General features: G+C 55.4%; 1 protein-coding gene across 4 annotated transcripts in view; it reads left to right on the top strand.

The window, feature by feature from the left end:
* ACTN1 (actinin alpha 1) overlaps positions 1-17,954 on the top strand; it is a 97,895-nt gene extending 79,941 nt beyond the window's left edge. For 2 of the 4 annotated variants that reach the window (XM_047736864.1, XM_047736865.1), the window contains exons 9-22: positions 1,040-1,132; positions 2,434-2,664; positions 4,434-4,581; positions 7,748-7,898; positions 8,346-8,454; positions 8,953-9,093; positions 10,082-10,264; positions 10,559-10,693; positions 11,883-12,062; positions 12,727-12,873; positions 13,835-13,915; positions 14,386-14,451; positions 15,647-15,805; positions 17,226-17,954. In XM_047736864.1, coding sequence (XP_047592820.1) covers positions 1,040-1,132; positions 2,434-2,664; positions 4,434-4,581; positions 7,748-7,898; positions 8,346-8,454; positions 8,953-9,093; positions 10,082-10,264; positions 10,559-10,693; positions 11,883-12,062; positions 12,727-12,873; positions 13,835-13,915; positions 14,386-14,451; positions 15,647-15,805; positions 17,226-17,384 — 1,983 coding nt within the window. In that variant the 3' untranslated portion in view covers positions 17,385-17,954. The remainder of the gene's footprint in view (positions 1-1,039; positions 1,133-2,433; positions 2,665-4,433; positions 4,582-7,747; positions 7,899-8,345; positions 8,455-8,952; positions 9,094-10,081; positions 10,265-10,558; positions 10,694-11,882; positions 12,063-12,726; positions 12,874-13,834; positions 13,916-14,385; positions 14,452-15,646; positions 15,806-17,225) is intronic. The other 2 variants (XM_047736867.1, XM_047736866.1) reach the window with 2 other exon arrangements.
* The last annotated feature ends 1,044 nt before the right edge of the window (positions 17,955-18,998 follow it).

Here is an 18,998-nt window from a genome sequence, read left to right as displayed (position 1 = left end):
TATCTTGCTGCAATAAAAGCTCATTTTGTGTTACTCATCAACTGGTTGTGAGGTCCCATCTTTCTGTTCCTTAAGCCCTTGTCAACTGCAGGGTCACTGTCCTCTAGGGCCCTGGAATGCATATCTGTTTTTTCATTGGCATTATCTGCTCCCATCTCTGGGCTTTCTTTCTATCCCAGGACCCCAAAAAGGCTCTGTGTTCCCTTCCCCCCGGAGGTGGGTCATGATGCAAAAAGATGAGTTTAAAAATCACCAGAGCAACTGGTAACTTAGGGCCATCTGGCCCTTGCTGGTGTTGGGTCCACAGCAGTGTCCTCTGGAGTTTCTGGGCCTTTACCTCTGATTTCCAGTCAATCCCCTCTCATTGCTCTTGTCACCAGGACCCAAGGGCTAGCAGAAGCCCAGCTCTCACTCAGTGAGAGACCCGCGCTTAGCTTTCCCGCAGGCACCTGTGCCCAGCTGCCTGGCCATTCTTCCCATACTGAGTTGATCCTTAAGTCTTACCCTTCGTAACGTAGAGGGTCTCTGAGTCTTCTCTGATATTCTTGGGGCTTTGAGCCAGGAGCAGATTCAGTAGCGATCTCGAGAGGCCCTTTTGCCTCTCAGCACCTTATTCCAGACTCCCACCTGTGAACTTCGCCATCTCCTGAGATCCTGACTGATCTAGCCTGAGAGCCTGAGCCTTGGGAATCCCAGGGCCTCCACTTAGGATTCTAGGCTGTGTGTGCATTTTCTCATCTTTTTACCTGAGCTGAACGTTTTGATTGTATCAGCCATTATTATGTTAGTGTCTTCCCAACATGCAATGGTTGGCCTCAAACTCAGGTCCTTCTCCAGGGATCCCCAGTTCAGCCACCAAGATCTTTCTCTGGGCTCCCTTGACCTGTGGGACCCAGCATGGGCTGGTAGAGGCTGGCGAGGAGGACGTGGATTCAGAGCCTTGGGAGCTGCCTTCCTGCCATGTGGAGCTGCTGGGGTGGGAGCTCCTGCTACCCTGGGCTGACCATGCGCACCCCCCCACCCCCTCTCTTGTTGCCAGGCGGAGACAGCAGCCAATCGAATCTGCAAGGTGTTGGCCGTCAACCAGGAGAATGAGCAGCTCATGGAAGACTATGAGAAGCTGGCCAGCGATGTGGGTACCTCATGGCTTCTCCTGAGAAGAGGCTCTGCTACCCCACCCTGGGGGAAAGAAGGAGCCCCCAGATCCTGTCCCCCTCAAACCTGTCCCTGGGGCACAGTCTGAGGCTGGGTGTAGTCCTTGGTCCCAGCACAGCAGATCCAGGGAAGCTTTGGCTCCTCTCCCCTTCTCCCAGGAGGCAGAGGCAGGGCCGGGTTCCAGGCTCCAGAGAGCCGAGTCCTGGACCTTTTCTCTCATCGACAAACAGTAAGCCTGGCGAACTCTGCACCTCTCTGGGTCTTGGTGTTTTTCACTTGTCGGGTGAGAGCTAAGCCAAGAGATCTCTTTCTAGTCTGGTATACTGTTGTACTGTGAGTGGCTTGGCCTAGAAAAGGAGGACGCCTGGTTCAGAGAGGATGTGAACTGGAGAGGGACCAGGGCTGGCTCCAGCTAGCTTAGCAGCTGGGGCTACTCAGGGGATAGGAGAAGACAGTGCTGGGTCTGCTGTTCTGCCGTTGACTGTATGTGGGTGAAGGCTCCCCTTGCCTCTTCCTTAAAAGAACTCAGCCTTCTGAACCCAACCTCTTGGGGGATCTGCCATCCAGTGTAGTAGGAACCCAGGTGCCGGGCTTCCTCCCTGCTCTGCCATGCTGGCTTGCTTACCTTGGCAAGTTACGTGACCTCATGGTGCCTCAGTCACCCCTCTGCAACCTGGGGGAGGATCACAGCACCTAACCCCATGGGGGGCCTGTGATTATACCAAGGAGTTTGTTTAGGGGACAGGCTGACCCCTCGCCGGCGCTCATTCTATTTCCTGTGACCGCCAACACTCCCTCCCCCACACCTTCTCCACCATTGTCACCTCATCCGGGCTGTCATTCCCTGCCTGTGCCCCAGAAGCCAGCCCCTTCCTTTTTGAGTCAGAGATCCTCATTCTAGAATTCTAGGTGGCCAGGTGACAAGGGCCTTGGGAAACAGCTGGGCACCCCCTCCCTGGTCCGGCTGAGGACACTGAGGCCCGACCAGGTGGTAGAGCTGGAGCCCAAGCTCAGGTCTCCTCCTAGTCGAGCTGACCTCCCAGCAGGTCTGGCAGAGCAGGGGCTGGAGTCAGCCTCTTCCCCAGGCAGACAGGAGGCTGGTGGCCAGGCTTGGGGGGGGGGCCTGGGACCTGGCCTCGTGGCCGGGGAGTGGGAGTCCGGACAGAGTGTGCCATCAGGAGGGCCCTCCCAGTGTGGGAAGGACCAAAAGGCCATGAGGAGGAGAGGGAAGCAGCCCCTGCGCCGGCTCCCAGCACCTTCACCCCTTCCGCCCTCCAGCTGCTGGAGTGGATCCGCCGCACGATCCCCTGGCTGGAGAACCGGGCGCCGGAGAACACCATGCAGGCCATGCAGCAGAAGCTGGAGGACTTCCGGGACTACCGGCGCCTGCACAAGCCGCCCAAGGTGCAGGAGAAGTGCCAGCTGGAGATCAACTTCAACACGCTGCAGACCAAGCTGCGCCTTAGCAACCGGCCCGCCTTCATGCCCTCCGAGGGCAGGATGGTCTCGGTGAGCGTGGGGGAGCCCGGGGCCCCCCGACCGACCGCTGGCTGCTCCCCACCTGCCCCCCGCCCAGGCTCAGCCCCCTCCTTGCCACTATTCCAGGCCAGACTCGCCCTCCCAGCACCACCTTCTCCCCCACCCCTCAAAAAAACACCTTTGCAAGCAAAATGCCTCTTTACATATTGAGCCAAACAGGGCTCCATCAGTAGCAGTCAGGATAATTTTTTTACTGCTGTGGAATCTTTTCAAGCACTTTGTTTTACTTTATTATTTTTTTAAGGTTTTATTTATTTATTTGTCAGAGAGAATGAGAATGTGAGTACAAGCAGGGTAGCAGCTGGCAGACAGAGAAGCAGGCTCCCTGCTGAGCAAGGAGCCTGATGCAGGATTTGATACGAGGACCCCAGGATCATGACCTGAGCTGAAGGCAGGCGCTTAACTGACTGAGCCACCCAAAGTGTATTACCATACAAAAAAATGTAATGGCTTTTTTTTTTTGGGGGGGTAGGCTATTTCAAAGATACGAACAGGCAAAAAACAGAAAATAGAAATTACCATAATCTCAATTATCAATATCAACTTAAAAAAAATGTTTTTTAGGGGCACCTGGGTGGCTCAGTCAGTTGGGCATCCAGGTCTTGATCTCAGCTCAGATGTGGATCTCAGGGTCGTGAGTTCAAGCTGGGTGTGGAGCCTACTTACGAAAAAAAATGTTCTTTGGGAAAGATTCTTTTAGTCTATGTAAATATAATTTTTAAGGAGATCCTAAAGCATGTTTATTTCATAAGCCGCTTTAAAAAAGAAAAAAACTAAAATTATATTGTGAATGGTTTTCCAAGTTGTTAAATTCTCTTCCTGTAGGTTACTTAGGTTATTTCTGCTTCTGCTTATCCTGTCCTCAGACTTGGGAAGGAACATTATGAGCCAGGGAAACATGCAAAAAAATGTTTAAAAGTTCACCAGGATAAGCTTTTGCCCTTTAAAATGACAAGTCCTGAGACAGTGTGGGGATACAAAGCAGGAAGAGCATGGGATGGGGAAAGCAGGCAAATGGCGTTGGAAGGAGGCAGGATCCCCGGGGACCCTGGAGGAGAGGAAGGAGTCTCCAATTGTAGTCTTTTTCCAGATTCCAGGCTGAAACAGCAGCTTTTAGGTGGCTAGAGCCCCTGCTACCCGGAGGGTGCTGTGTGTGAGTTAGAAGGGCCCCCCTGCCCCTGGGTGGGTACAGCCTGTTCCTGGGGCCCCCAGGTGGCATCCAGGCTGGTTTTCCCCGTGTCTGCCCAGTGGGCACCCTGTGCTCATTGTAGGAGCGACCCTGCAGGTGGTTTCCTGTTTGAAGGGCTGGGGTTCTCAGCAACTGTCACTGTGCTCAGATGCTTGGCCAGCTCAGCCAGACCAAGGTTCCTGCAGGCTCCACGTGACTGCTTAGAGCTCATGACACATCCAGAGATGTGGGCTCTGGGAGCCCTGGGAGGCTCCTATCCCTGCTTCCCTCACTCAGTTGTTGCTCCGTTCTCCGGCTGGCCCTACATCCTGTGATTGGTCAGCGTCCTGGGCCTCAGAGGGCCTCGGACTCTTTCCCCAAGGGCTGTACGCCAAAGCCCTATAGCTGGGTGGCCCATGTGGACTTGGGCCTAATGCCCTGCCCGGGAGGCCTGGTGCCCCGGAGCCTGGGAAACACCAAGGTGGGGCTGGGTGGGCATGGCTGACATGGGGAAGGGGCTGGGGTTCTCAGGGACCAGCAGGGCCTGACCCTGTGCCTCCCATCCCTACAGGACATCAACAATGCCTGGGGCTGCCTAGAGCAGGCAGAGAAGGGCTACGAGGAGTGGCTGCTGAATGAGATCCGGAGGCTGGAGCGGCTCGACCACCTGGCAGAGAAGTTCCGGCAGAAGGCCTCCATCCACGAGGCCTGGACGGACGGTAACGCCAGCCCAGCCTCATGCCTCCCCCGGGGATGCCGGCTTCCATGCTCCACTGGCCAAACCACCAGCCCCAACTCCTTTCTGTCTTGCTCCTTGTTTGTTTTGCTTTGTCTCTTACTAGTTGCTCTTCCTTAGACAAATTCACTGGCCTTTTGGGTGACTCCGCTTCCTTGTCTGTAGAGTGGGGATAATCACAGTGCCAACTTCGTAGGTTTAGGGGAAACGAATGAATGAGCACTTCGGAAGCACCGAGAAGGATTCCTGGCCTAGGACGAGGCTATGTATGTGTGACTCATTGTTGGTTTTGGTCACTGCGATGATGTCTTCTTCCCTGAGGCTGTTAGCTTGGGTTCTCATCCTGACTCTGCCACCCAGAAGCAGAGTAAGTTTGGACCAGCAGCTTAGCCTCCAGGTCTCATTCCCCCATCTGTGACATGCAGGGGACCAAGCACCCTCCCCTGTGTCAGCATCCAGGGCTGCTGGAACCAAGGGCCAGACATTGGCTGGCTTCACACGGCAGAAACGTGCTCACTCCCAGGTCAGGAGGAGTCCGAAGCAGAAGGGTCGGTGGGGTTGGTTCCTTCTGGAGGCTCCAAGGACGAGGCTGTCTGTGCTGCTTCCTGGCGTCTGGTGCTCCATGGTTGTCCTTGGTGTCATTGGCTTTGTTCAGTCTCTGCCATCTCCCATGGCTGCTTCTGTGTTTCTCCTTTTTCTAATAAAGCCTCCAGTCATTGGATTTAGGGCCCTGCCTAGTCTCCTATGACCTCATCTTAACTAATTGCATCTAAAAAGACCCTTTTTTCAAATAAGGTCAGATTCTGAAGTTCCGGCTTGACATGAGTTTCGGGGAACACTATTCAACTCGGTATGCGTCCCCCTAGGGTTGCTGTAGCGGTAAGCATCTTAAGGACATTTTATGCTTAGCTGAGTGCCTGGCAGGTAGAGCACACTCCGTAAATGGTAGCCCTGGGGATTCTTCCTCCACTGCATGCCCTGTTGCTGTTTCTGGCCTCCAGTGGTAGTGACCTAGAGCCCTTGCCGTGTTAACAGAGGTGAGGTGTGTCTCCATTACTCCAGCTTGGAGGCACTTGGGGCCACACCTGGTGTCTCCCTGTTGGCAGCTGAAGTTAATGCCAAAGAAAGAAGAGTCACACCTGGAGTAGGCTTTTCCTAGAACTGGGGCCAGGGCTGGAGAGGGACCCACACTGCCCATCTCCTAGGGTCCAGCCATTTCAGCTGGAACCTCTGGCGTAGCCTCTGTTGGCTGGTGGGGTAGGGTGCAGTGTCTCCATGCTCCCCCATCAGCTCTTAGGCTGGAGACGATGAGGGACGGATGGGCTATACCCTGTGGCGTGGTGGGGGATGGGCACGTGCTTGAGTCGGCCTGAGGGGGCCGGGGTTAGCTCCATGTTGCAAGTACACAGTGGTGCAAGCTTGCTATCTGCAACACCCCCCCGCCCCACTGCCAGGTGCACCTGGTGCAGAATGGAAGTAGAAATCACACCAACTCACTCACGTGTGTCAGTTACAGCTTCCCCAGGGCCCGGGCACAGCTCACAGAAAGGTACAGAGCAGGGGCCAGCCCCGTCAGCCAGTCCTTCACCAGCAGGGACATGAGAACGGCTGGTGTGCGGGCAGCAAATGGGGGCACAACCTCTGGGCAAAGCAGTCTAGCTGGGCACGTCCACACCTGGCTGTGGTGCCGCCTCCTGACCCAGGAATTCTTGAACCTGTCTGAAGCATGAACCTGAACATGAGGAAATCACACGTCTAGAGAGATTTGCCGGGAGACCCTCTCTGATAGCACAAGCTGAGTGGTCTGGACGCCCCACGGTAGGGGGACAGGTGTTCACACCAGTGGTGACTCAGCCACCAGAGGGGACACATGTAGAAACTGGAGCCAGAGTAGAGACTCTGAGGATGGGCTGCTGAATGTTTGAAAGCAGGAAACACAGCTTCCATCTCCCTGAGGGTTGTGACACGGCATCCGTATAAGGAAAGATGGAAAAAGAGTAGATAAGTAGGCTCATCGTTGATTTTTTTCCCCCGGTAAACTTAACATATTATTGTTCTGACTTAAAGAATAAGAAGTAGCAGGTCACCTGTCTGGCTCAGTCGGAAAAGCATGTGACTCTTGATCTTGGGGTCATTTGAGCCTCACCTTGGGTGTAGAGATGAGTTAAAAATAAAATCCTTTTTTTTTTTCTTTTTAAGATTTTATGTTATTTATGACAAAGACAGTGAGAGAGGGAACACAAGCAGGGGGAGCTGGAGAGGGAGAAGCAGGCTCCCTGATGAGCAGGGAGCCCGATGGGGGGCTCGATTCGGGATGCCAGGATCATTACCAAAGCCAGAGACAGACGCTTAATGACTAAGCAGCCCAGGTGCCCCTAAAAATAAAATCTTAAAAAAAAAAAAAGGTAGAGGGAAGGAAAGAAAGGCCACTTTGGGCACGGTCTTCCAGCCTCCACAGCCCGGCCTTCATCTGCTGAGACTGGCTGAGCTTCCCTGATGGGCCCAGACGTGCAGGGTGGGGGCGTGCAGGCCAGGCCAGGGCAGCCCCTGTGCTGGACCAGATGCTTCATGAGACAGCTGGCAGACGTCGTATAGCAGTAGTCCTGGGGAGTTCGTTTCTCATTCCGTTTCCTCCTGGGAAGCAGAAATCCCAGACGTGCCAGCCCACCCTGTTCCTAAAGAGAGAGCGGCACCACTGACAGAGAAGGTTCTGGCCACTGTTGGATTCTGTGTAGAGTGCCGTGGACATGCGGACCACAGCGAGATAATCAAGGGGAGAGGTCCCCGCAGGGCTGCTGGGGGCCAGCAACAGTAGCTGGAGAAAGATGGGGCGTCCCTGAGGTGCTTGACTGGTTCTTTCCTGGCTGTACCATGGGGCATAGCCCAGCGTAGCCTTCGGACATAACCACTCCTCGTGGCCCCATACGCGTCCCATGGAAAGTAGCACCTTCTCCGACCTGGCCTTGTGGCGGATGTTCCAGCTGCGCGTTGCTTTCTCAAACTGCCGATGGTTGATCGCTGTATGGTGGGCATCTGGGGACATGCCCCGGAAGTGGGGCTTTTGGGGCCCTGACGGGTGGACGGGCAGGTCCAAGAAGATGGGGCCTCTGGCTTCTGCTCAGCCTTGTACCCCTTACCCCCGAACGCAGGCAAAGAGGCTATGCTACGGCAGAAGGATTACGAGACCGCCACCCTCTCGGAGATCAAGGCCCTGCTCAAGAAGCACGAGGCCTTTGAGAGTGATCTGGCTGCGCACCAGGACCGCGTGGAGCAGATTGCCGCCATTGCGCAGGAGCTCAAGTAGGCGCGGGCGAGGGCTGGGGCTGCTGTGGGAAGGGGATGTAGCTGTGCAAAGCAAGGAGGGTGGGTACAGCGGGCACCCGGGCGGGAAGGGCACCGATACAGAAGGCAATGAGTGTTGCCCCGGGCAGAGAATGAGCCGGTGACCCTGCTGCTGAGGGCATCCAGTCCTTCCCTGTAACTAGTGAAGGACCAGAGCTCTCGCACGGCCTCGGGGTCAAGACCGCCTCCAGTGAGATGTGGCAGGGGCCCCTGGAGAGAACTGGCCTTATTTGTCTCCCGGCGGTCTTCTGAAAGCCAAGGAGTTGGGGGGTCTTGGGGTCCCTGGAGGTCTTGGGGAGCATGCCTGGCTTCCCTGTACCACTCGCGTGCCCAGCGCCGGGGAGAGGGGAGCAGACCCTGGAGGAAACCCAGGTCATTAGACTCTTACTGTCTCTCCCCTTGCAGCGAGCTGGACTATTACGACTCACCCAGTGTCAACGCCCGGTGCCAGAAGATCTGTGACCAGTGGGACAACCTGGGAGCCCTAACCCAGAAGCGGAGGGAAGCTCTGGAGGTGTGGCCCCTGAGGGAGACGGGGGCCTGCCCCTAGCAGCTCTGGGTGCCTCTTGCTGCTTTGTGATTCCCTTTGCCTTGGGCCAAAAGGCCCCACTGGGTTCCCTGGATCCACTGTGGCCTACATGTCGAAGGTTCACTCTGGCGCTGGTTTGGGCTTTGCCTTGTGGAGATGCATCCTTTCTGGCCTCCCAGTCTCATGCACTTCACAGCCCAACCCCAGCCATTTGAGCACTTTCCTATTCTGCAGATCAGACTGAGGGTTGGGCTGGGTGAATCCTGTGTGGAGGGTTTGTAGACCCCACATTAAGAACCAGTGTCCCAGAGAAAGCCTATTCTTTCTGCCTGCCTTAGTCTGGTCTTTCACACCTAGACCCCTGCAGGTCAGCAGTACCTTGGAGGCTTGGGGTGGGGGTGGGTGGGCAGAGAGTGGTAATTCTGGATAGGACTCTGCTGAATACCTCCCTATCTACCCCTTCCTGTCAATTTTCACTCCCAGCGGACAGAGAAGCTGCTGGAAACCATTGACCAACTGTACTTGGAGTACGCCAAGCGGGCCGCACCCTTCAACAACTGGATGGAGGGGGCCATGGAGGATCTGCAGGACACTTTCATCGTGCACACCATCGAGGAGATCCAGGTGTGCTGCAGACCTCTCACCCCCGAAGGCTGGCTCCCTGAGGCCCCTGTGCAAACCTCACCCCTACAGGACTGCTCTTTGGGACTGGGGATAGCAGCCAAGGATTTTCTACATTTGAACAAATTGCATTTTATATATTTTGATTAGGCAACCTATGCAGACAGTATAAAATCTATAAAATAAAGATGATAGTCCATAAATTCTCCCTCCTACCCTAGAGCCCTTCCCAGAGTGAAGCAGTAGGCCCATGCTATCTCTGCCTTTGCAAGCAAAAATATTTATTTATTAAGATTTTATTTATTTATTTGACAGACAGAGATTACAAGTAGGCAGAGAGGCAGGTGGGGGAGGAGGGGGGAAGCAGGCTCCCTGCTGAGCAGAGAACCCGATATGGGGCTCGATCCCAGGACCCTGAGATCATGACCTGAGCTGAAGGCAGAGGCTTTAACTCACTGAGCCACCCAGGTACCCCAAAATGTTTATTAATGTGTTCTTCCCCATACCCCTTTTTAACACAAAAAGCCATTCTTACTATATACTGTATTTTGAACCCTTATTTTTAACTTAATGTTTTGGAGCCCATTGCATAGCAGTAAATAGCTCCCCCGTTCTTTTATACAGCTGCAGGGGATTGGATTTCAGAGATTTTACAAAGGAAGCCTGGGTTGGGGAAGATCACCTGGGGGAGCAGACCTTGTCCTTGACGTGACAGTGGGTGGTGTACACTCTAGGGGTGGTCGCTCCTGATTTCACCAGTCCTGAGGACGAAGCTCTTGTTAGATGGCTCTGCCTTCACCTCCCCGTGGCCAGCCCTGCCCACCTGGTTCTCAGCCATGAGCATCCTTGGTTGATGCTTCTTCGTCTCCCCGCTGGTGTGGAGCCAGGCTTTCAGTGTCCCTCCTGCCCCCACCTCCCACTGTGGGACCTTTAGGGCTCCCTTAGTTCTTGCCCACACGAGGCACCATCATTCTACTTCTCTTCGACCCAGGGACTGACCACAGCCCATGAGCAGTTCAAGGCCACCCTCCCTGATGCCGACAAGGAGCGCCTGGCCATCCTGGGTATCCACAATGAGGTGTCCAAGATTGTCCAGACCTACCACGTCAACATGGCGGGCACCAACCCCTACACAACCATCACTCCTCAGGAGATCAATGGCAAATGGGACCACGTGAGTCGAAGGGCTGGGTGGGGCATTGGCTGGGCTACAGAAGGTTTTATAAGGGCAGGGATTTTGTCCCCTTTTTTGGTTGACTTTTATTGATGTTCATGGATTTTATTTTTTTCATTATCACACGGTAAGCACTCATCTGTCCAGTTAATGAACGATGGAGTTTCTGGAACTGGTCACTCCTGTTCTATTACTGCCTCACTCTTTCCCTTCATGCCTCCTCCATTTCCTCATCTGAAGTATGGGACACACGGCTGGCCTGTTACCCACATCCTGTGATTGTCCCCACCCCAGGTGCGGCAGTTGGTGCCACGGAGGGACCAGGCCCTGACGGAGGAGCACGCCCGCCAGCAGCACAATGAGAGGCTACGTAAGCAGTTCGCAGCCCAGGCCAACGTCATCGGGCCCTGGATTCAGACCAAGATGGAGGTGGGTCCCCTCACAGGAGGCAGGGATGGCTTCCGCCCCTTCGCAGCACTGTCCCAGCCAGTCAGGCTGCCCTCTCTCCTCCTAGGCAGAATGCCGGTCCCAAGCCCACGATGGGTCTGTGACCCTTCAGGGGGTATGGAGCCTGTCAGGGAAGGCCAGTGGGTTGATTCCGATCTCTGGTTTGGGCGCAAAGACCCACCCAGGGCTGCCACTAAAGAGCCACACGAGAAAGTGCCACAGATGTATTGTTGATGAATCGCTGATCTATCGTTGACTTATTTGGCTGACCAGGTGTCCCTTCCTCCTGAGCGGAGAGCTTTGTCAAAGAGAAGGATCTTTACAGAGAGAGAACTGGGCCTTGGGCAAGTGTGGAGGTTTTTTGCTGAATTATTGGGCCAGATCCTGGGGTTCTCTCTGTAGATCAGGGAAGGGTCCCTGTTTGGGTTAGAGCATGGTGTTCCCGTGAGCTCGAGGGCAGAGACCATGTCAAGCTCATGGTTGTCTCTCCTGCACCCCACCCCCACCTGCTTAACCATGCATTGTGCATAGTAGCTGCTCAGGAAATACTGGCTGGGTCGGATTGAGTGCACAGAAAAGGCTTTTACAAACAAGTTTTGTTTCCATAAGATGAAGTACAGACAGAAAGGGGGCTGAGGCCTGGCCTGTGGGGCAGGTGGGATTGAGGCAGGCGGAGGCAGGCAGCCTGGGAGCAGAACAGCAGGTGCGTGGCCACCGAGGAGACATGTCAAGGGCTCTGAGGCTGTGGGGAAGCTGGCTCTGTGGGCAGAGAGAGTCCCTGAGGTGGGTGATCGTTGGAAACACAGCTTGGGCTGGGAATTTGAATGGCAAGCAGAGGAACGAGCATTTAGGTTAGGAACTGACCTAGCTGCCCCCTTCTGAGCCTGAGAGGCACCCGGGAGACGGGAGGTGGAGGTATGTCATCTAGCGATGACAGTGCTTCTCATATACCTTTATGATGCTGTTTCCATACCAAAGTGTATCCCTGCTGACTGGGTCTTGTTCTTGGTGGACTGATTATCATTGATGGGTTCCCTGACACTGGGGTGGCGGGTGAGGGGAGGTACCAAGGAGAATCATGTGAGGGGCTGACCGATGACCTGGGTGCCCCAGTCCCTACCCCAGGGACAGAGTGGGGCGGTCTGACAAGGGCTTCCTTCCCGGTGAGCAGGAGATCGGGCGGATCTCCATTGAGATGCATGGGACCCTGGAGGACCAGCTCAGCCACCTGCGACAATATGAGAAGAGCATTGTCAACTACAAGCCCAAGATCGACCAGCTGGAGGGCGACCACCAGCTCATCCAGGAGGCGCTCATCTTCGACAACAAGCACACCAACTACACCATGGAGGTGGGCGGCACCGGTCTTGCTTCTCCAGGACGGGAGCCCCGGATCCCCTTCTGCTTCCCATACTCCCGGGCTGGGGCAGGGGTGCAGTTACCCATCTTCTAAGGAAAGTGCTCACAGTAGGAGGACAAGCTCTCGCTTGGGAGTGAGGGCATACTCACCACTGCTCTCCTCTGGAGCTCTGGGTCTTCGGGCCCTTCTGAATTTCCCGGGAGCTTGTCGAGAATGCAGACTTCAAGCCTTCAGCTCCAGGATTTGATTCACTAGGTCTGGGCAGGGGCTGAGAGGAGTCTGTGTTTCGAACAGGCCCCTGTGATTCAGCTCAGGTGGTCTCCAGACACTGGCTTAGACACCCGCTTTCCAAGTGGTGAATGGTTTGGACCATGAAGGAGAGTGCGTGTGGCTCTGGAGTGGGATATGCAGGGCCCTCCCTCCTGACCTGACTCAGGCCACCAGTTCTGGTCTCTGCTGCCTCAGGTGGAGGCCACCGCCCTCCTGTGCTTCCCCTTTCATCATCTGGGTCCTCTGTCCCAGTGATACTATAAATCTGGCTGGAAGTCTGGATTTGGTGGCTTGGGCCATTTCCACGGTTGGGGGGAGGAGTCGCCAGGAGCAGCCAGGGCCCAGGCCTGGGGCCCCTTCGCTGACAGGCTCCTCATCCCCCCAGCACATCCGCGTGGGCTGGGAGCAGCTCCTCACCACCATCGCCAGGACCATCAACGAGGTGGAGAATCAGATCCTCACCCGAGATGCCAAGGGCATCAGCCAGGAGCAGATGAATGAGTTCCGGGCCTCCTTCAACCACTTTGACCGGGTGAGAGCCCCACTGCCCACGCTCAGAGCAGTCCCTAGCCCCTGCCCCAGGGCCCTGGAAGGCAGTGTGCCCAGGAGGTGGGCAGCCATGCTGGGCCAGTTCCTGGGCAAGGGAGGGAGAGGAGGAGGGAAGCAGGAAGGCAGCTTGCCTTGACTCTGGACCGCACAGCTGGTCTCAGAAAGCCTGTCCTGGTGTGCTGTGAACTTCCCCACTTTTCTGGACCAAGAGCTCATACAGTGAGTGGAGAGAGGATCACTGGCCCCCGACACTTGTTCTCTTGCCACGAGGAGTCAGTCCTTGGGAGCGAGGCTACCCTAGCCTCAGGGGCCGGCCTGCTGTCCCCTGTCTGTAGGGACTGTAGCTTGCCTCTGCCTCAGGACAGAGGAGCAGAGGCCCCCTCCCCTATGCCACCCCTCAGCAGCCTTTGGGGGACTCTGGGGGCATCAGCGTTCTCATCCCAGCTCTGGGACAGACTGAGCTGTACATGGGCCATCCCTCCCAGTGCCCTGGGGCTTCTGGGTAGCCAGACGGCTGGGAGCTTGGGGTTCGGTGCTGCCCACCACCCCTGCCTGCTTCCCTGTCCTCCAGCCTCCTGGGTGGGTGAAGCCCTCTTGGAAAGTGGCATCAGGGCCTTGGGGCTAGGGTGGGCTGGGCCCTTCTGGGGGAGCTTCTCACTCTCCTGGCTCACCATGGTCCCCTCTGGCCTGCTTCCCGGAGCCGGGCTGCGTGTGCCAGGGAGAGGGCACCCACTGGGCCTCATCCGTGTGTCTAACTGTGTGCACTTTTTATTTCCCCTCCTCCCCTGCCCCTTCCACCCTCCACCCTCTCCCTCCGCATGCCTTTGTCCCCATGTCTCCCCACACGCGCCACCCTCCCCCCGGGGCATGGCCCACCCCCTCCCCTCACGGCCTCCACCTCCCTGGCACCGCATGGCTCGCTGCCTGGCGCACGGCGGCCCCAGGATCACTCCGGCACGCTGGGTCCCGAGGAGTTCAAAGCCTGCCTCATCAGCTTGGGTTATGATATTGGCAACGACCCCCAGGTACTCGCCTCCTGCATGGAGCACACTCAGGGGTGGCATCCGGGGCGAGAAATAACGCGTTTCTCCTTTTTCTTTTCTCTCTCTGTCTGGATCTCCCTGTCTCCCCTTTCCTGTGGGCCTCGGGGGCTCGTCCTCTCCTGCTGTCCCTGCCTGGCCCATGTCGGGCTCCTCTTCCAATTGCTCCGACCTCTGACCTCTGCCCTCGGTCGTCTTTTGTGGGAACCTGCCTGGGGCCCATCTTCCTCTCTCCTCATCACTCTCCACCGTGTGGACGGACTTTTGCCTCTCCCTGTTCTCTCTCCTCCCCATGGATGTATCTCCTTCTGTGTTCCTTTTCCCTTCCTAACGCCCCCGATCATATATGTCGACCTCCCCTTCTGGCCATCTGTGCCCTGTCTTCCTGGCCCCGGGCCGGCCCTTCCTCCTCCTGCCTCTGACCCTCCTGTGTCTTGGTGCCACTGGCCCCACAGAAGAAGACAGGCATGATGGACACGGATGATTTCCGCGCCTGCCTTATCTCCATGGGTTACAACATGGTAATGTAAACCCCACCCTCTGTTCTGACGAGGGCCCGCCGTCTGGCCAGGGAAGCCGAGGCCTGGCGAGGGCAGGCTGGACGCCCTCAGGCTAGGGGCCTAGGGGCTGCCCTCCCTGGAGGGGCCTCACGATTCTGGTCCGTGGGGAAGCTGGTACCTTGGAGGCTGGGCCCAACCTCGTGGACTGCGTGTGTCCCAGAGGTCTGGCCCTCTCACCTCGGTCTCTGTGCTGGTGTATTTTTTTTGGTACTTCCTGTGGAGGTGGGCTTTTCCTTTCCCATGGTGGCTGGTGGGGCTGGCCCCAAGGCTAGCAAGAAGGACTGGAGGTTTGAACTTCCGGATAGGGTTTGGCTCGACTTCATCTTTCAGGAAGCACAGAGATTTCTGCATCTGCCTTGGGGGTGGCTGCAGCCAACGCGCGCCACCCCTTGGCCTTCACGGCCTCCTCCATGGTGTAACCTCACACACGGGGGCCTGAGCTGGGCCGCCGGGCAGGTGCCAGGCCTCAGTGCAAAGGACAGAGCTTGTGGGCTGCCCCAGGCCAGGCCAGGGCACAGGCTCGGGACGCAGGGAACCCAGGAGTAAATCCCAGCTCTGTCATCACCAGCTTGGGGAGCGGGGTGAGGTGAGGGGACCCCTACGGGACTGTGGCCAGGGTTCACCGAAGGAACTTTGTGAGTGTGGCTCCTGGGTCTGACACACAGGAAGTACAGTGTGGTGGGGGGACCGCAGGTTGTGGAGCCAGACCATCCAAGTTCAAATCCCAGCTCTCTTACCTGCTGGCTGTGTGACTCTGAGCAAGTCACCAAGCCTGTCTGGGCCTCCAGTTGCTCATCTGGAAACCTGATGGAAGTCATAAGGACCTGCGCCATACAATGGGGGGGGGTGTGTGAGAAAAGAGGTGAAAGGCATCCAGCCGTCAGAAGAGTGCGGCTTGCGGTACCTGTCACGACTGGCAACTATTAAGCTGTCGTCAGCATTGTCCTCACGTGCACTGACAGGAGCCTGTGGGGTGTGGGAAGCCTGAATGGAGTCTTCGCTCTTGGGTCTGATGTCCCTGTAATGCCCTTAGGACAGCCGCAGGGGCCACTGTGTTCCCCCCTCTAGCAGCCTCAGGGGCGTAGGTCCGTATGAGACATTCCCGGCAGCCTGTGGCTGAGAGGCTAACAGGCCTGGGGTTGGTTCTTCTCTCCAGGGAGAGGCAGAATTTGCCCGTATCATGAGCATCGTGGATCCCAACCGCCTGGGTGTAGTGACGTTCCAGGCCTTCATTGACTTTATGTCTCGGGAGACGGCCGACACAGACACAGCAGACCAGGTCATGGCCTCCTTCAAGATCCTGGCTGGGGACAAGGTGGGTCTCCAGTGGCGTGGGTGCTGTGCAGGGTGCACCCTGATCTGGAGGGGGGGTCAGTTGCACCCTGCGGCCCCTTCTTCCACTGGGCTTCCCCCTGCTGTCCACCTCCACCCATTTTTCTAATGTTTTGGGATCAGCTAAGGTGTTCGGGCACAGCGTGAGTCTAAGGGGGTCTCCTTCCGGGAAGCGGGACCCCTTCACACTCAGGCGGGAGTGATGAGTAGCAGAGGCGGGTAGAGTGGGGTGAGGACGTGACCAGGTGATGGAAGGGCCGTCTGAGAACTCCGATTTCACCCTGCTATCGCACTGCACTCAGGCGTGGACCACCAGCAGGGAGCGGGAGGGAAGTGTGTGTCTGATTGGTCTACCCTGAGCAGCAGTCAGTTTGGGTTTCCCAATTTCCCAAGTTCCCTGCAGTACCCTGCCTGGCAGTGGAACAGTGGGAGTGCCAGCAGAAACTGGCAAAGTGAGGATGTCTACAGGTAGATTTCCTTTCTGTAAAATTCATAGGATAGTCCTTCTGCCATCCTTCCTTGAGACTGAAAAGATGGAGTTATAAAAAGCCAAAGCCAGTGGGGAGCATTATTTCTAAAATGTCTCAGTCTATAAGGGAGAAAGATTGAGCCAAGAGAAGTTCCTAAAGGTCAATTTCTAAAGTTTAAGGACACCCTCTTAGAGTCCTGGCACCTGGAGTTGGAATGACCCTTGGAAACCATCTCCTTGAGGTGACTCTGGGTCTCTGAGGTCCAGAAAGGGGCCTGGGTTCCTGGCTTTTGGAGTGACCTAGGGGTGACCCCACTCTCCTGGCATTGGGGGCCCACCTCGTGGGTCCAAGCCTCCGAGTGAGCTGTTCTGGAGGCTGAAACTCCCCAGAGAAGCAACTTCCCAGTAGACCTGTCACGGGCACGCAGAGACCTGGGCTGGGAACCAGGGGAGGAGCGGGCAGGCCCGCACCTTGCAAACCTGGTGGAGGTAGCTGTCCCCCGCGGCGATGTCACGCTTGGATGCTCACTGTATTTGTGGAAATTACATGATCTTCAGAGTGCTTGCTTGAGTGGGTGTGCCTCCCTTGTGTTACCAGAGTCCCTGCTGGTGGCTCCAGCCTGTGATTGCTGCAGACCAGAGTGATACATGAAATTACAGGTGCAGTTAGCATTTGAATTAGCTTGGAAACAGGCCAGAGTGGTACAGAGATGGCAAAGAGGAGATTGAAAATGAACGTGTATTTTGTATATGCACACGTGTGTATGTATGCACGTGTATGCATTATAAACACGCGTATATATATGTATACGGGATACACGTGTGGATCTGTGCGTGTGCGCCCGTCTCTGTATCCAGAAGCAGGAGTAGGGGACAGGGCGGGGTGCTGTCGCCCATAGTGACATCCGGGTCCCCCTGCCAACTCTCTCCGCAGAACTACATCACGGTGGACGAGCTGCGCCGAGAGCTACCACCCGACCAGGCCGAGTACTGCATCGCGCGGATGGCCCCCTACACCGGCCCCGACGCCGTGCCAGGTGCTTTGGACTACATGTCCTTCTCCACGGCGCTGTACGGCGAGAGCGACCTCTAACCCGCCCGCCCAGGCCAGCGCCCTTGCCCTGCCCGCTGTGCGCCCCTGCCCTGCGCCCCCGCTGCCCCCTCTCCCGCCCGGGTGTGGTCTCCGCGCTCTGCCTGGAACCGGGGAGCCGGGACCCATGTGGCATCGAGCCTCCCTGCCCGCAAAGTGACAGTTTACAAAATTATTTTCTGCAAAAAAGAAAAAAAAAATTACGTTAAAAAAAGTAAAAAAACAAAAAACCAAAAAACCACATATTTTATTATAGAAAAAGTATTTTTTTCTCCACCAGACTTAAATGGAAAAGAGGAAAAATTAACTGTTTGCACCGAAATGTTTTGTTTTGTTGTGACATAGGACAGTAACCAAGCACAACGTTATATTCTATACTTTTTATCAATTTTTTTTTCTCTCTGTATCATCTGCTGTATTCATTTCTCCAATCTCATGTCCACCTTGCTGTGGGAGTGGAGGGGTGGGGGTAGGGGGGTATCTTGTCAAAAGGCACATTGGTGCATGTGTGTTTGCTAGCTCACTTGTCCATGAAAATATTTTATGATATTAAAGAAAATCTTTTGAAATGGCTGTTTTTTAAGGAAGAGATTTCTGTGTCTTGTCTTCTCGTTTTTAAGCCCAGAGGTGTGGTTAACGCACTTTTTTCCTTTAGTTTTAATATTGCTGATTAAAAATGAACAAGATTGGAGAGTGTGGACAATTTTGATACTACTTGTCACACACTGTATTAAAGCAACAGCGCTACCATGACCTCTCTTGGCCTGCTCCTTGCTTACTGTTTTCCAGAAGGGTGTGTGGAGTCAAGGATGATGGGGTCCACCTGTACCCAACCTTAATAGGTTTTTGACCCTGGCACATTCCATCCTCCTATATTTTGCTATGTTTATTTAATTTTTAAAAAAAAGGGTGGTTTCCTCAGAAGTCTCTTTTTTTTTTTTTTTTTAAAGATTTTATTTATTTATTTGACAGAGAGAGATCACAAGTAGACAGAGAGGCAGGCAGAGAGAGAGAGAGGGAAGCAGGCTCCCTGCTGAGCAGAGAGCCCGATGCGGGCCTCGATCCCAGGACCCTGAGATCATGACCCGAGCCGAAGGCCGCGGCTTAACCCACTGAGCCACCCAGGCGCCCTCCTCAGAAGTCTCTTAAATGAGTTGAAGATAAAGTCATGGATGTGTAAGGAAGGGATTCTGTAATGATAAGTCCTACCTTTGTTTTCTGTGGTATCAGACAGCTCTGTGATACCTGTGTGCCCCTCCCTTCTGTTTATTTTTTCTATAAGGGAACACACTGAACTGTCTTAAAGAGTCCTCATGTTTTTTGCTATTCAAAATGTTATCCAGTCGGGGCACCTGGGTGGCTCAGTCGGTTAAGTGTCTGCCTTCGGCTCGGGTCATGATTCTGGGGTTCTGGGACCAAGCCCCATATCTGGCTCCCTTGCTCAGCAGGGAGTCTGCTTTTGTGCCCCCCTCTGCCTCTCCCCAACTTGAGCTCGTTCTCTCTCTCAAATAAATAAAATCTTAAAAAAAAAAATGTCCTGCAAACAGCAGCCTTCCAGCATCATCTGGGAGCTTGCTGGAAATGTAGTCTCGGGCCTCACCCCAGACTTCAGAATCT

Source organism: Lutra lutra, chromosome 7, assembly GCF_902655055.1.
Source record: "Lutra lutra chromosome 7, mLutLut1.2, whole genome shotgun sequence".
In the NCBI taxonomy this organism is placed as follows: Eukaryota; Metazoa; Chordata; class Mammalia; order Carnivora; family Mustelidae; genus Lutra; species Lutra lutra.
The sequence above is the reverse complement of the archived record's forward strand: the minus strand, read 5'-3'. Positions and strand labels throughout refer to the sequence as shown.